This window comes from Rhincodon typus, chromosome 9, assembly GCF_021869965.1.
Source record: "Rhincodon typus isolate 14 chromosome 9, sRhiTyp1.1, whole genome shotgun sequence".
Lineage (NCBI taxonomy): Eukaryota > Metazoa > Chordata > Chondrichthyes > Orectolobiformes > Rhincodontidae > Rhincodon > Rhincodon typus.
In genome coordinates this window covers 59,023,359-59,040,998 of record NC_063340.1, presented here as the reverse complement: position 1 = coordinate 59,040,998, position 17,640 = coordinate 59,023,359, and the positions used below count along the sequence as shown (strand labels likewise).

Here is a 17,640-nt window from a genome sequence, read left to right as displayed (position 1 = left end):
ACATTAAAGATGTTTAAAATAGAATGAACACTGGTACTTATATTTGAAACCAGACTAATTTCTGAACCTTCCTTCTATATATGTGGACTCTCACCCTTGTAACTTCAACTCAGATACATACTGAAATTGGAAAATTAGTCACTTGGTATGAATAACTGCTTTGAAGATTCATATATAGATTGAGATTTCTTTGGTTTCCTGCTAACTTGCTGTAAGATTTTACCTTCAAATCCTCTCTAATTATCCCATAGATGTATATTCCAAGTTCAACACAGTGTTGCATTTGTCTTGCATGTGGACATCTAGGGTCAGAACTTTTGGTTCTAGTATTCTTTAACTGTGGAATTTTGCATCTAAACCACCCCCAACCCCTCTTTTCAGCTTGGCTATCCCTAGAAGATTACTTCACTGTTTGGAGTCCTTTAGTTAACAAGAGTTATAAAACTCTGCAATCCAACACAAGGAATTGTAAAAGAACTCTGCTAGGTAGAGATGTTCTTTGTTCTGCAGCCAGATTATTCTAAAAACAAACTCTAGCTTGAAACAACTGCACACTCCATGGTTTCCTGTACAATTAACATCAGGTTGACTGCTTTTCTATTGTTTATCTCCCAGGCAACTTGGTTACACGATAATTTATGTGGAGACTGAGGTGCTTTACCAGAAATCAACTTCTAGATAAATCTAGTTCTTAAAGGGAGAAATATCCCAACATAAAATGTTGATTTTTTTTTTCACCAAAAGCACATGGGCCCTCAAAATTTGCACATTTAAACTCTAAACTATGTAATGTGAGCACTTGTAATCAATAATCTACTTCTGCAGCTGTTTGATCTTCTCAACTCCCTCTCCTTCACTTATGGTACCCTTGTCCTCTGTGGAACTCTTGCTTCCTCTAATCTTGGTCATTCCTATTGACAACCCTTGTTTTGCTCCTTCAAGTTCAATAGTCATGGATGTGAGTGTAAGTAGCACACAGCAGGTTTCACCATCTATTGTTAGAACTGAATGGATCACATTGAACTTTGGGCCTTGTTATTCTGTCAAAAAAAATTAATTCCTTCAGGAATACATAGACAAGAATAAATAAACATCTCCTTAAATTCTTACCTTTGCAGCATCAAATGAATGATGTTCATGAACTTCTATTGAGATGTTTCTGCTGCTTTGCATCCCTTTCCCTTTTCCACCTTGCTTAACCTCCTTCATCACCCAGCTGTTTGCCCCACTCAAGCTATGAACATGCATCTTTCTCTAGCTTATCTTGTCCATGAGACACAACTATTGTTCACTTGATTCATTCCCTCTTGCCCTCATGATAACTGCAGCCATCATCACCCTTGCTCACCAATTACTGTGCCTGCAACTACCATTATCTTTTTCTCTCTCTAAAGTCCTTGCATGTGCTGTCACTTCCCAAACCTATGTCCCAAATTTGCAACAAATCTTCAGTCAGGTTTTCACCTCATCACAGCACATTGTTTTAATGAAAGTCACAAATTATATTCTCTGATTGTGAACATTGTGTTCTATTCTTTGCCAAACTTTATCTTTGACATGGCCAACAATATTAACTGCTTGTACTGTTTCTCCATCATTTTAATGGAGTGCCCAGGCTTGGTTTGACACCTGTATATCTAAATGTGCCTAGAGTACCTCCAGCTAAAACTTTTCATCCCTGTCTCCACACTGTCAAATTTGGAGTCACCCATCCTTGGCCTCCAGTTTTTCCTCATCAACTTCTTGGTGAATTTTTGCACAGAACAGTCATTCTAGGTCAGGGAGGTCACAGGCTTGAGAGGTGCTGCTGGAGAAACCTTAGTCAATAGCTGCTGTACCTTGTATGGTTAGGATGTGATACAGACTCATTATGACAGTAGTGGAGGAGGTGGATGTTTAGACTGTGAATGAAGTGTTATTAAAACAGTTGTACCCTGGATGGTGTCAAGCTTCCTGAGTCTGTTGCAGTTCCATCCATTTAAGATGAGGGTGAATATTTTATAATGTTGTTCGCATTAACCAATTATCATAAAACACCCAGACTTTGAACTGTTGTCATAACTACAGTATTTAGCTGACTGGGAAGGCGTTATACTGGACCTAGTTTTGGGAAACAAGCCCAGCCAGGTAAGTGAAGTTTTTAATGGGGGATCATTTTGGGTGTAGTGACCATAATACTGTGAGTTTTAAGTTACTCGTAGATAGGAATAACAGCAGTCCTCGGGTGAAGGTGTTAAACTGGGGGAAGACGAACTACAACAATATTAGGCACGATCTGGGGAGTGTTGATTGGAGGCAGCTGTTTTAGGGTAAATCCACATTGGACACAAAATATTTCAAATGGCAGTTGATAAGAGTTCAGGAGTGGCATGTTCCTGCGAGAATGAAGGGTAGCTATGGCAAGTTACATGAATCTTGGATGACCAAGGATGTTACCACATTGGTCAAAAAAAGAAAGGAAGCATATGTAAGGTTTAGGAGGATGGGAACTGACAAAGCCTTTGAGGTATGTAAGGAAAGTAGGAAAGAACTTAAGCAAGGAATTAGAAGGGCTAAAAGGAGCCATGAAAATTTGTTAGCAAAGAGGATTAAGGAGAAACTAAAGGCTTTTTATACATACATTAAAAAACAAGAGGGTAGTCAGGGAAAGGGTTAGCCCACTCAAGGACAAAGCACGAAATGTATGTGTGGATCCAGAAGAGGTGGGTGAGGTCTGAAACGAATACTTTGCATTGGTATTCACCAAAGAGAAGGAATTGGTAGAGGATGATCTCAAAGGAAGTGAGTGTTGAATTTCTCAGCCAAGTTGCTATTAAAAAGGAAGAGGTGTTGTGCGTCTTAAAAAGTATTAAGATAGATAAGTCTGTAGGTCTTGATGGAATCTATCCCAGAATATTGAGGGAGGCATGAGAACAAATTGACAGACATCTTTCTATCCTCTTTGGCCACAGGAGAGGTCCCAGAGGACTGGAGAATAGCTAATGTTGTCCCATTGTTTAAAAAGGATAACAGGGATAATCCAGGAAATTACAGGCCTGTGAACCTCACATAGTGGTAGGGAAATTATTGGAAAAGATTCTCAGGGACAAGATCTATCAGCATTTAGAAGCAAATGGACTGATTAGCGATAAACAGCATAGTTTTGTGCGGGGGAGCTTGTGCCTCACTAACTTGATTGAGTTTTTTGAGGAGGTGATGGAGATGATTGATGAGGGAAAAGAGGTTGATGTTGTCTACATGGACTTCAGTAAAGCCTTTGACAAGATCTCTCATGGCAGACTCATACAAAAGGTGAAATCACATGGTTTCAGGGGAGAGCTGGCAAGATGGATGCAGAACTGGCTTACTCATAGGAGGGTAGCGATGGAAGAATGCATTTTGGAATGGAAGGCTGTGACTAGTGGTGTTCCACAGAGATCACTGCCAGGACCTCTGCTGTTTGTGAGCTACATAAATGATTGGGAAGAAAACGTAGCTGGTCTAATTAGTAAGTTTGTGGACGATACAAAGATTGGTAGAGTTGTAGATAGTGAGGAGGATTGTCAGAGGATACAGCAGGATAGCGATCAGTTGGAGGCGCGGGCAGAAAAATGGCAGGTTGAGTTTAATCCGGACAAATGTGAGATGATGCATTTTGGAAGGTTAAGTACAGGTGGAAATTATACAGCAAATGGCAGAACATTTAGGAGTATTGATATGCAGAGGGATCGAGGTGTGCAGGTCCACAGATCACTGAAGGTAGCAGTGCAGGTAGATAAGATAGTGAAAAAGGCCAATGGCTGCTTGCTTTCATTGGAAGGGGCATTGAGCATAAGGATAGACAAGATATGCTACAGCTTTATAGATTTTTAGTTTGGCCACGCTATGAATATTGCAGACAGTTCTGGTCACCATGCTACCAGAAGGATGTGCATGCTTTGGAGGGAGGTACAGAAAAGGTTTATCAGGATGTTGCCTGGTATGGGGTATTTTAGCTATGAAGAAGGGTTGGCTAGACTGGGTTTGTTTTTACTGGAATGCAGGAGATTGAGGGGCAACCTGATAGAAGTTTATAAGATTGAGAATGACATGGATACAGTGGAAAGTATGAGGCTTTTCCCAGGGTGGAGTGGTCAATTGCTAGGGGACACAGGTTCAAGGTATAAGGAGGGAAGTTTAAAACGGATGTGCGAGGCCAGTTTTTCACACAAAGGGTGGTGAGTGCCTGGAAGGCATTGCCAGAGGTGGTGGTGGAAGCAGATGCAATAGCTGCATTCAAAAAGCATCTGGATGAATACATGACCAGGAAGAGAATAGAGGGATATGGATCCTGTAAGTGAAGACAGTTTTAATATGGAAGAGCACAATGTGTTGACGCAGGCTTGGAAGGCTGAAGAGCCTGTTCCTGTGCTGTATTGTTCTTTGTTCTATTGAGTTTCTGGACAATGATAACTTCCCTAGGATGTTGACAGTTCAAAATTTCATAATTGTAATGCCATTTAATGTTAGGAAGAAGTGGTTTTGTACAGTCTTGCTGGAAATGATCATTACCTACCACTTCTATGGCATGAAAGTTCCTTGCCATATATCAGTTTAGATATGGTTCAATATTTACTGAAGCAAGCATTACGAATCAGATTGGAGCCGTATAGCTGTCTAGTGAAATGCAATAAAACTTGTCACTGTATGTGCTGCACTAAAAGAATTCAACTTATTTCTTTTCTTCCTTTCTTTCTGTGAAAGCAAATGTCATGGAACACAGAGCTACCTTTTAGTCAGCATTCAAGTCAAAAACACCTTTAATAATAAATTTATCTTTCCACAGGTGGAGAACGTACTTGTGGAGTTCATGAGCTTATATGTATCCGCAAAGGTAAGCCTTCAGCTTTGACAGCGTTGGAAAATATGAATAAGTTTACTTTGTTCATGATTGTTGATTTTCAGACTAATTTGGTTTGTATTTGTTTTACCCAATTCGCAAGGAAATGTCCTTATGTTCTACATTTCTAAGGAATAATAAAATCATGCATCTGATCTCCATAAATGGATCAGCAATGATAAAATACATATTAGTTTCTACCAGTCAATCTCCCTTGGTATTATACATGTTTAACTGGATAAAGTCATCATTGTCTTACTTGTCTCTTTTTTGACTTGCTATTTCTCTCACCTTTGGCTTCTGTGTGGATTTTAGATGAATGTACAAAACATGTAATATTGGTTCAGCTACCTGTAATCCTTTCAGCCGTTGTTTTTCTGATTATATTGATTTCAGTGGAAATTTCATCTTTTGTGTGTGAAGTTAATACTGTCCTTAACCATTAAAACATAGAATTGGAAATAAATATGTTGAAAATCAAAATATTAATAATTAAGTGGACATTCCCTGTCTGTGACTCCACTGAGTTCTGCTGAAGGCTCACACCCTAACTTCAGTCCTCCTCTGTTTCTATTTATATTAACACACACAAATTCTACCTCCAGCAAAGCTTTGAAATTGAACTTACATTTTCAAAATTACTTAAAAGGATAACTACTGAACAAAAAATGGGAGAAGCTCACTACCACCTTCTCAATGGCAAATAAGGATGAGCAGCAAATGTTATCCTTGTGCTGACATCCCATGAATGATTCAAAAGCTTAAAAATTCTGTCAGTATTTCTGATCAAAGGGTATTGATGTATCGTGTACAATCATGGGAGAAGAGTAGATTTTTTTAATGTGGTGAGTTATTATTAATTAAAATGCAATGCCTGGAGCAGTAGATGGAACAGATACAATAATAACTTTACTGTGCTGTGGGGAAGAGCAGGAGTGTAGTACTAATTGTGCAACTCCTTCAAAGAGCTGGCAGAAGCATGATGGCCAATTTGCTCTCTTTCTGCACTGTATGAATCTATAAAATTAGGAAAGAATTAGCAAATAATGAAAATTTAATCAGTACGTTAATGTCTTGTCTCGTTTTTGAACCAATACAATGTTAGTTAAACCAACCAGATTATTAGTACTGTAACTTCCTCTGAAAGTTGGTAAATCAGCAGATGAATAATTGGAACTTATGGTCTCTGTCCTTAAGTGTGCACATCGTACTGTGTGATTGCTAGTGGAGTTAATTTACTATATGCCCAGTGTTCACAAGTTGTATTAGACAATGTGGATAATGTGAAAAGACCATCTGGTATGTTGTTCTTCTACTTCACTATGTTATAAATTAACCACTAAAATTTCCACCCGCCAGCAGCTATGCAATCCCCTCAGACAGGCAAAAAACAAGTTTTAAGACCAAAATAACCAAGGCCAATTTAAGGAAAATATAATTCTGGTAAATTTTCTTGTAGCATGAAGGCAGTCAGAAATGAATTTCAAATAATCATAGGTAAACTTATCTAATTTTTGCAATGTCAGCTTCCTCCTTGTTCACCTCTCTTTTGAACATTTGCACTGCAAAAGTTGGCAACTTAATCCAAAGGTCAGTAATCTTTTATGAAAAACTAAATCTCTTGACATTTAACCTAGTTTTATGATTACATGGCTTAAGTGCATATTTGCTTCCTTTCCCTAATCATCTATATAATAATTTATCTACATATATACATTCTGATCCCTTAATAATTTTAAACAACTTAATGAAATCTCCCCACAGTCTTCCCAAGACTAGAAAGACTCATGTCCCTGACCCGTTCTGGATATAGTTAAGATTTTTAAATTACATAGTTGCCCTCCTCTGAACCTTTTCTTGGGACCTCATACCTCTTGAAATCTCTGTAAAGGTACAACAACCGAACATAATGTTTTACACTGCTAAGCAAGGTTTTGGTTCCCGTTGCATTGTACTGCATTACCTTAACTATACACCCCAGTTGCCTATTTACCAATTCTGTACACTCTTGATGTTGCTCCTATACCATTAGATTAGGTCTTTGTGTTATCTAGGGATTTGCACGCAGTATCCGCCAAAGATGCTTAGTATATTGTGAAAAAGTAAGCCCTCAATGCCAACCTCTGTGTGATTTTACTCGTAAGTACATTCACTGCCATTAAAACCAGCGCTTTGTTTACACATACGCAATCAATTCCCTATCAAATTTGGTATCTGCCCACCAATCTTACAGCACTCTTGACTATGCATTGCCTCCTATTGTGAAGCAATTTATCAGAAGCTTTTTTAAAATCCAAATCTTTATAAACTTATCATTGTCCATCTGCTTTAAAAGGTTCAATTAGTTTGTTAAGACCTGATCTTTCTAGAAGCCGTATTCTAAGTTCTAATAACCACTTCTTTCAAAGTGATCATGTAGATATGCCGAATATGAGAGGAAGGAATTAGGGAAACATTAGATAAATAACTGTGTTAGTCAGTTCACATATTCTCACAGCTACTTATTTGGTGTCTGAAACTGAGAGGTCTGAAACTGAAATTTTAACCTCAGTAATCAATTGTGGCACACTGCGATGGTGAGTTGAAAGGGCTAACTGAAGAGTCAGAGATATCAAAGCTAAGAATTGGAACACACCATTTTTCAATTTTGAGCACCTGTTATTAGTCTCAAACAATTCAAAGTCATGAATAGCACAGTTAGAGACAATATATTTATCCTTCACTTCAGTATGGACTATACTGTATCATATTTCCTAACCAGCAATAGTAATGGACTTTTTAAGGCAAACTATCACTTAAGTACTGGTTAGTGTACTTGCATGATTTGGGGCTTTACTCATTGAAAAAAAATATTTCAGATTCAACAGAATGGTGAGATATATATCTAAAAATATAGAAGTAAGGCAGGCAAGCCGGCCATTAGGCTCAACTTCCAGCTTTTTCCTGTATCCTTTCCAATCCATTTTCATTCATCCACTAATCCATCTAACCTTGACAGTCTCAACCATTGACATGCAAAGTGAATTCCACAACCTCAGAACTGAAGTTTCCACTGTCCTTTGTTCTCAATATCCAGCGGGTAATTGTGTATCTATATCCCCACTCCTACTGGATACAGTCTGCTTTTACCAAACCTGTCCCAGTCTTCCAGAATATTTTTCTTATTTGTTCACGGGATGCAGGTATTGCTGAATAGACCATTTTATTGCTCCTGAGGTGGTAATGGTGACTTTTCTTCTTATACTGCTGCAATCCATAGTGGGAACATACAAAAGTGCACAGTGTTGTTAAGAACCTGTTAAGAAGCAGTGTTGTTAGGTGTTGTTTTGACCCAGTGACAATGAAGGAACGACAATATAAGTTCCAATTCAGGATAGTTCATAGATTAGAAAGGAATTTGCAGGTGGTGATGCTCCTATGTATCCGTTCCTATTTTCCTTCTAGGTGGTAGAGTTCAAAGTTTGAACTTGTTGTGGAATATCTGAGATTTTTTGGAGCAGTTTGCGGGGTCAAGCCCACTAGGGAACAGACAATTCTGAATTTGGTGATGTTTAATGAGGCGGACGTGATTAAGGATCTTAAGATGAAGGGAACTCTCGGGGGCAGTGACTATAACGTGATAGAATTCACTCTACAGTTTGAGAGGGAGAAGCTGGAATCAGATGTAAAATGGTATTACAATTTAGTAAAGGTAACTACAAAGACATGAGGAGGCCGGCTAGAGTTGATTGGGAGGGAAGATGGTGGAGCAGCAATGGCATGAGTTTCTGAGGGTAATTTGGGAGACAGCAGAAACTCATCCCAAGGAAGAAGAACCTTTTTAAGAAGAGGACGAGGCAACCATGGCCAATGAGGGAAGTAACGGACAGCTTAAAAGCAAAAGAAAAAGCATACAGTGTGGTGAAGATTAGTGGAAAGCCAGAGGATTGGAAAGCCTTTAAAAGCCAGCAAAAGATAATGAGAGTAAACTAACTAGTAATATGAGAAAATTGCAAGATTTTTTAACATATCTAAATTGTAAGAGAGAGGCAAGAGTGGATATTGGGCCACTAGGAAATGAGGCTGGAGAAGTAGTAATGGGGAAGAAAGAAATGGTGGAGGAACTGAAGAGGTACTTTGCACCAGTTTTCACAGTGGAAGACACTTTTAGCAAACCAGAACTTCAAAAGAGTCAGGGGTAGAGGTGAGTGTCGTGGCCATTACTAAAGGAAAGGTGCTGGGGAAGCTGAAAGGTCTGAAGGTAGACAAATCACTTGACCAGATAGACTACACTGAAGCTGAGAGATCATAGAGGCATTGGTAGTGATCTTTCAGGAATCACTGGAGTCAGAGAGGGTCCTAGATGGCTAATGTAACATTCCTGTTTAAGAAGGGAGAGAGGCAGAAGACAGGAAACTATAGGCCAGTTAGCCTGACCTTGATCATTAGTAAGATTTTAGAGTCTATTATTAAGGATGAGATTGTGGAGTACTTGGGAGTGCATGGTAAAATAAATCTGAGTCAGCATGGCTTTATCAAGGGGAGATCACGCCTGACAAATTTGTTAAAATTCTTTGAGGAGGTAATGAGCAAATTAGTCAAAGGGGAACTAGTTGACATGATCTATTTGGATTTCTAGAAGGCCTTTGACAAGGTGCTGCCCAGGAGTCCGCAAAATAAGATGAGAGCCTGTGATGTTAGGGGCAAGGTACTAACATGGATAGAGATTTGGCTGACTGGTGGAAGCAGAGTGTAGGGATAAAGGGGTATTTTTCAAGATGGCAGCCGGTGACTAGTGGAGTTCCGCATCGGTCAGTGTTGAGACCACAACTATTCAAGTTATACATAAATAATCTGGACAAAGGAACTGAGGACTTTACAGTGACTATAAAGGTCACAAATATTCTCAACATTCCCCATAACCCTTCTTCCCAAGTCAGGGTTCAGATTACAATTTTTAATATTCATTGTTTCAATATGTCTTGGTTATGGCTATGGTTGCCAGTAATTCTAGTCATCAATAAATCTGTAACTGCCAGGTGTATTAATTTACCAGGGGCTTTGTGGAAGCATTTTGGCATTTAGGACTTTTGCTACGGTAATATTTTTTATTAATAGGTAGATGTTCAATTAAATGGGATGTTTGAATTGAACTGAATAAGTTGCTGCATTGATCAATGCAGCCACGTCAAATGACCTTCATCTAAAGATAATTTGCAACAGTCAAACAATCTTCAAGACCTGCTGAACTACATGTGACTGTCTTTTGTGTTCAAGTATGATAGTCAGCCAGACTGAAATATATGTTTAAAAAAGAAACTTGCAAAATATCAACTTTATAGCTGGAAGTGTTGTGACCAACAAGAAAAAAAATCGAGCATAAATAAAAATGCTGTGTTTTTTCTCGCAGGCACCACATGTGTGCATAGAGTTAAATAGTAGAGTGAGGGTGATCTGATCAAGGAATTTAAAATTATGAAAAATTCAATTGGGTCATTGTGGAGAAGAATTCTCCATTTGCAGGTGAGAACAGAATTAGGAACCACTACACCACTATAAAATAATCAATAATAAGGCCAGTAGAGAATTGTGGAAAAATAACTTGGGGAATGTTAGTTATATGGAAATTGTTACAGTGAGGAGTAGTTGAGGCGAGTACCATTGATATATTTAAGTGGAAGCTGGATAAATACTTAAAGGAAAAAGGAATAGAAGGATATATTGATGGGTAGGGTAAAAGGAGGCATGTGTCAAGCCTAAACATTGGCATGAACATGTTGGGCTGCATGGCCTGTTTTTGTGCTGTAAATGTTAGACCTGATATTGTGCAAATTTAATTGGGGTGTTTTGGGAAGTCATGCTTTATGAAAAAATTACTTTATGAATGGACTGCTTTGAAACTGTGAAGTTTTAATAAGTCATATTCCAGTGACTTGAAATCACAACAAAAGATGGCTACTAATGTGCATCATTGTATCTTCCATATTCCATGGCCAGTAAGTGGAACCTAACTTTCTGAAAAGCCTCATGAGGAGTGATTCCCTTGAAGAAGTTGAATGAGGGCCATCTGCTATCTCATTATGAGGGCTTCACCTCAGTACCTTCAAATGGGTACTCAATTGAGTGGAGACAAACCATTAAATATAATCACTTGAACAATGGAACTATGGCTGTGAATGGAATGAGCATAAACATAATTCAAGCATGCAAACTAGCTACCTGGAATCCACTATACCACAAGCATATTTGGGTAACTGCACCATTGGAGAGAGAGGGTTATGTGACAAATATTTGAGAGTCATAAAGTCATACAGAATAGAAATAGCATAGAAACAGGCCCTTGACCCACCAAGGACCTATTTTCTCTGCAGACCAAGCACATGAGATGCTGAAGAAAAAAGAATGTTGTGTGGGAGTCTCTTCAGAAAGATTACAGGTTTCAAACTGTCTCTACTGTGTTTTTTGACTCTCCATATGTTGCAGATTGAAATTTTACAAAGGAACTCAACCTAGCAATTGCTACCTTCAAAATAGCAGGTGAATCATGTTTCTACATCTTTAAATCCGCTCAATGTCAAACGCTGAATGGGGGAATCTTATAGAGGGCTGACTGAACTATGGTGAAATTTGTGGCAACATCAGATGAGAAGTCCAGTGAAGACTATCTTAACTTTGGAGGTTCTTTTGTCATATTTTATGCTTTTGACAAGTGACAAGCAAGTTTCTCAGTACACAGTATCAAGTTGCCAATTAAGGGGACTCACTCCTTTTTAAATACCTTGTTAATGGACCAACTCACCTTATTAATATTCAGTTTGCTATGTTATTAAATGCACCAAAAAAGTCTGTGCATCAAGAAAACTTGGCGTGCGAGCTCATACTGTTGTAAGAAGACACATGGAGGTTTGTGAGTGCAAAGGACATAGAATATCTTTCTAAAAGTACTGAAAATGAAAACCTTACCTGCAGTCACTTAACAACTTTAAGTTGCATTACCTTTTCGAACTTGTAACAAGCAAAGTAGATAATGGGGATCCTTTAGATCCAGTATATCTGGACCTCAAGAAGGCATTTGCTATGGTGCCACACAAAAGGTTAATACATAAGGTAAGATCACAAGAGGTTAGGGGTGATTTATTAGCTTGGATGGAGGATTGTGTAATCAACAGAAAGCAGAGGGTTGGGATAAATGTGTCTTTTTTTCTGGCTGGCAAGATATAACTAGCGGGGTTTGTTCCTCGAGCCCCAACTGTTTACAATCTAAATTAGTGACTTGGATGCGGGGTTAGAAAGCACTATAACCAAATTTGCAGATGACACTAAATTGGGTGGGAAAGTAAGTTGCAAAGAAGAAATAAAAAAATTAAAAATGGATATGGACATGTTATGTGAATGGGCCAAAATCTGGCAAAGTTTAATGTGGATAAATGTGAGGTTATCTATTATAGTTGGAGGAATAGAAAGGCAACTTATATAACTGGAAAGAAATTTGAGTTCTTCAGTGCAGAGGGATCTGGGTGCCCTTGTGCATGAATTACAGAAAACTAATATGCAGCTACAGCAGGTATTAAGGAAGGCAGATGGAATTTTGGCATTTATTGCTGAAGGAATAGAGTATAAAAATAAGGAAGTGTTGCTGCAACTGTACAAGATATAAGTGTGACACACCCGGAGTATTGCATAGAACTTTGCTCTGCATACTTGAGGAGAGATGTAGTTGTGTTGGAGGCAGGACAGAGGAGGTTCACTAAATTGATTCAAAAGCTGAGGGGTTTGTCTTATGAAGAGAGATCAAGTAGTTTAGGCCTATACTCTCTGGAGTTTAGAAGAATAGGAGATCTAATTGAGGTATATAAGATACCAAAGGTATTTGGCAAAGTGAGCATGGAAAGAAAGTTTCCTTGTAGGGTAATCTAAAATGAGAGGTCATAGTTTTAGGATACAGGGTAGCAGATTTAAAAAGGAGGTGAGGAGAAATTACTAATCTTTTGATTTTCATATGCTTACGAAGAGAGAGTCTTTGCATTTGTGGTATCATTTCTGGCTCTGAGTTGGAAAGTGCTGCAGACAGTGCTGGTGAGTGGACACCAGAGATCCTTCTCTGAATTCTGGGTTGCCTCCATTGAGATACTTACATCAGTAGATTTGAGTGGCCCCACTAGTTGTACAAGTTGTGGGAGTCCATTAAACACTTCTGCCTTCTTGGACTAACTTCCATATTGTTTAGTATGAAAGGTGATTACAGTCACAGAAAGTGTTTGTGTTGAGATCTGTCAGAATGTCAGTGAATCTGCAAAACCTTATTGTCCAAAACAATATTGTCCAAAAATTCTAGTGTGAAAATATGAAAAGTTGCCTTTATATATGCTTGTAGGCAGATTTTTTTTCATACTCTCCTAATCTTTCTAATTTGTTTTTGGTTCTCATATATGCTTTTGGAATTTGTCCTGATAGTCTGCATTCTTCGCTTTACGTTTATCATATGCTCCTTTCCTATGTTCAATTTTTGACATAATTTAGTTAATTTGTAGATTGTTTTGCTGATCCTTTTAATTATGGTCAGAATGTTTTTAGTTGGTATCTTACCTGTTTAGGAGTTATCTATTTCCCACTGCTGATCTACCTTATTGTTACTAAATTTTTGTTGAACTAATTTGGGCTACACCGCAAAACCATTGCTTTTCTAGTCAACACATTTGATCATGATGACTTCGAGTGCAATGTGATTTGTTATCACTATTGCGCTCTTAAGTGTTCTCCTAATTTCCAGTTGTTATCTTGTTTAATTGCTTTTTCAGGTCAAGTATTGCACCTGATATTGTTCTTTTTGAAATAAGGTATTTCGTCTTAAGAAGTGGAGCATCTGCAATTATCTAATGGCACAAGGGAGCTAAAGCACTCTGGATTAATGACGTTCAGATTGATAATTAAGTTCCTATTAATATGAGTGGGCATAGGGGGGAAACGGAAGGTGTTTATGCCTTTCATTCTTAAGGAGATTCCCTTGTATTGACCTTAGCTACCATGATCAATTTGATACAGAAACCTAAATTGCTTGTTGTTAAAGGTGCATCCAAACTGACAGATTGCATTTTGGATTCCTCAAAATTACATATCAAACTGAAGTTAAGTAAGTGACAATGGTCTGTATGTACGTAAGTAATTTTTTTTGGAAAAAAATGATTCTTTAATCCAGGAAGATAAATATAACTTCAAGTTCAGAAGTATTATATTGGGTATTGTGCTGAAGTGGAATATTATATCAGTTGTATAATGGAAAAGTAAATATTGTATTGTTTGGACTTTTATACAATGCTGGACTTTTATACAAGCTTTAACAATTTTATTTGTAAGATTTTACTGGAACTAATCTGAAACCTTTAGAAGTTTGAATGTCATCCATTTAGAGATTGATCGTGTGTAATATGCAATGCAATTGGGAAGAAAAACATTTTGTGGAAAATCGATGATTCCATGCAGAGCTTAATAAAACCTTGTAGTAGAATAAAGTAATTGAGTAAAAGGCAAGAGACAGGTAGAAGTTCTGTCCAACAACCAAAAGAGAAATTCAACCCCTACAATTTGTCACTTGCAATTAGAGCAATTTTGAGATCGAACATATTAACATAAGTAAAACGGGTAAAACAGTTGAACAACAAAATTCTGCAGAGGTTGTTGGCAATCTGAAATAAAAAGAAGTATTAAAACTCAGAAAACAATTTGGTCAGGCAATATCTGTGAAAAGAATAACTGAGTTTGTAATTGGGTTTTGTTTCACTATTCCGAGGAGTTTATTACTGCATTTTATCACAGATTACTTATCTGTTCTTCTATTTAATAATTTTTTAATCATCTTTTTGAGTAAGATTATTTACTTTCAAAAATCAAAGTGAAATCTCATGTCAGTACAAGAAAGCTCAGTGTCTGAGTGGAGATAGCAAAGATTTTGCTATTTATTAACTGGTTAGAATTCTTGACAAGCATACACAATTTTTCAGGCTTTATGAATTGGCAATCACTATGAGATTTGACTAGCGCTAATAGATTCGGGATTGTTAATTTCAGAGTAATAATTTCAGACATTTTTTAATGGTTTCTTGACTGTAATCTAACACAAATACAAATAACTTTGAAGTGTGCTATTGTACACATTGGAGACATTTAAGGGCAAGTACTGCTACCCAAATAGAAAATTAATTTTTAGATGACCACACTATTTCAGAGTCTCAGCATTTTCCAAGGCAAAATAACGATAGTTCAAATTGATATATCTAGTTTATTTAAATATAGGAGAAACACGATTTTCTGCCATGCTTTCAGTTTGCACTTGAATGACTAAAAATGGGTGTTGCACTGATTGAATAGAAGTTTGGTGTTTGCAACTAATTTGCAAATCAGGCCAGAATCATAATTATGTATAGCTCCAGCTGTAGATTTAAATGTGCAAGATGCACCCGTCTGGTAGGAATGGAGATAAGTGATAGAATGGATAATTTTTGCATCAGTTAACAAATCAAAAATATGAGAAGGGTAGAAAATAACGTGACACTTCTCTCTATGTACAATTGACACACAAATATTAATGGGTGTGTACAGAAATAAAAGAAAGACATTTATTTACTTGGCATACTTACCTATCAGAAACTGAGATGCCATCTTCACAAGGCCATGTCTTCACTCCAGCTAAATCAGACATTGCTTTTATGATTCTTTTTTCGGGATTCTGCTACAAGCAATGTCAATATTGCGTTGATTGGTCACTTTGCTTTCACAATTTTCAGTTTGCTGTAGATTTAGATATTCTCTTTTCAAAATCAAAACCACACCGAAATCAAGAAGAGTTAGATTCATCACAATGCTTTTGAAATTATTAACAAGCCATATGAAATAGGCCAGGTCAGTCACTGAGATAATCAAAACTGATGGACTACAATGTATTGCAGTACCATGGTATATGAAGTACCAGAAAATAATTCAATCCTAAATGGGTGCCAAGGAGTTAATGAGTGCAGGCAAGGATACTGACAACATAACATCAACAAAGAAAGCAGAAATCCACAATAGACAGGTACAATGCCAGAGAAAAATTCATATTACAAAATAATTGTAGGCTCATATAAAACTAATTAAATATTAATAATCAAAAGACATGCTAAAGCATCTAGGTACTTTTACAACAGTTCTTATTTAATTTTATGGATAGCTAGATTAATCTAACCATGAAATTTGTTTTCACCCTCAAATTACATTTTTAAAATGATATACTTATGCATTTAAGCCTTATGCAACTAAAAATATTGAAAAGCTTAAATCTGTGACTTTTTAGGTCTGTTCATAAATATTTATTGAATGTGTGATCATAATTTTATTTGAAACAGATGCAGTATGAATAATGTATACTGTAAAATATTACTATTGAGAGCACCTTTCCTATAAGTTGAAGTTCACTTTCCAGCCATGACTCTTTCGCCTCATGATTACACCTCACTTAAAAAGGAAGAAATAGGCAAAGTATTTTATTATCCATTTTACACTATTACACAATCGAAACTGTCCCTGTGGCACATTTTGTGAAGCTATATTGTTTTATAGTGCTATCACTTCGAACAACTTGAATTGCCAGTGTATGAGACCACAGTTTTATGTTCTGGTTTTATGAAAGGGAAATTGCATTGACAAATTTATTGGAGTTCTTTGAAGACTAACAAGCAGGTGGATAAAAGGCAACCAGTAAATGTGTGTTTGTATTTTCAAAAGTCATATGATAAAGTGCAACATAAAATGTTACTACACAAGATAAACAACCCATGGTTTTGGGGATAATATGTTTGCATGGATAGAATATTGGCTAACAAACATAAAACAGGGATAGATGAATCATTTTCACATTGGGAAACTGTAACTAGTAGAGTGCCACAGGGATCAATGTTGAGGCCTTAACTATTTCTAATCTATGAATTTTCTGATGATAAAATGATAGCTAAGAAAGTAAGTTGTGAAGAGCACAAATTAGGTTTTCATTTCAGGGTCCTACCCCTGCTAAATGTCGATGTGTGATGTCTGACACCTTTGTCGAGGAGGCAACCAGTTAGTGGCCCAGTGATCTCTTTGTTGCCCCTTTGGTGAGGATACAGGCATTAGATGTGGCAGGCCTAATTTAAAGAGGACACATTAGCCATTAATATATGTCCCGTCGTTACTTGAGTGGCAGAGAATGGAGAGCAGTGAAGCAGTAGAATGTTAGGCAACCATGGAGGACGGGTCCCATGATTTACCATTGCCTTCACAAAGGTACTTTTAGAGCCCAGCCGAGTACAGCATTTTATTTTTAGAGAGTGACTGGAAAAGGTCAGTCAGTCAAATGAAGCAAGCATGGCTAGAGTTGACGCAGAAGATGAGCAACTGCAATGTTATCAACAGTAAGTGGGTGTAGTGCATTAACTGCTTCAACAACCTTCTGAGGTCTGGCAAGATGAGTACAATGCAATACTAAGTGTAGTTCTATAGTCCGTAGCTGACTTGTGAGCTGAGCAGCCTGTGGGCATACAAAGTTCAAGAACTGTGACCATTTATGTGGTCAGGTGCACTCCCTGAGCTGTTGATAAAACCAATGCCATAGGCACTTGAAGAGGCTATACTGGAGGGTGACATTGTGTGTGAGTGAACTGCTGAATATGGTACAGTAGTCTAGAGTCTCTCATTTCACCATGCAGGAAAAAGAGCTCACAACTTTTGAGATAACAAGGTGTAGAGCTGGATGAACACAGCAGGCCAAGCAGCATCATAGGAGCAGGAAGGCTGAC

The 17,640-nt window shown here is 37.5% G+C and overlaps 1 protein-coding gene across 1 annotated transcript in view; it reads left to right on the top strand.

Moving 5' to 3' along the window:
- The window catches only part of syt14a (synaptotagmin XIVa), a 197,740-nt gene that overhangs the window by 10,875 nt on the left and 169,225 nt on the right, over positions 1-17,640 (top strand). Inside the window, exon 2 of the mRNA XM_048600781.1 lies at positions 4,805-4,852. Coding sequence (XP_048456738.1) covers positions 4,805-4,852 — 48 coding nt within the window. The remainder of the gene's footprint in view (positions 1-4,804; positions 4,853-17,640) is intronic.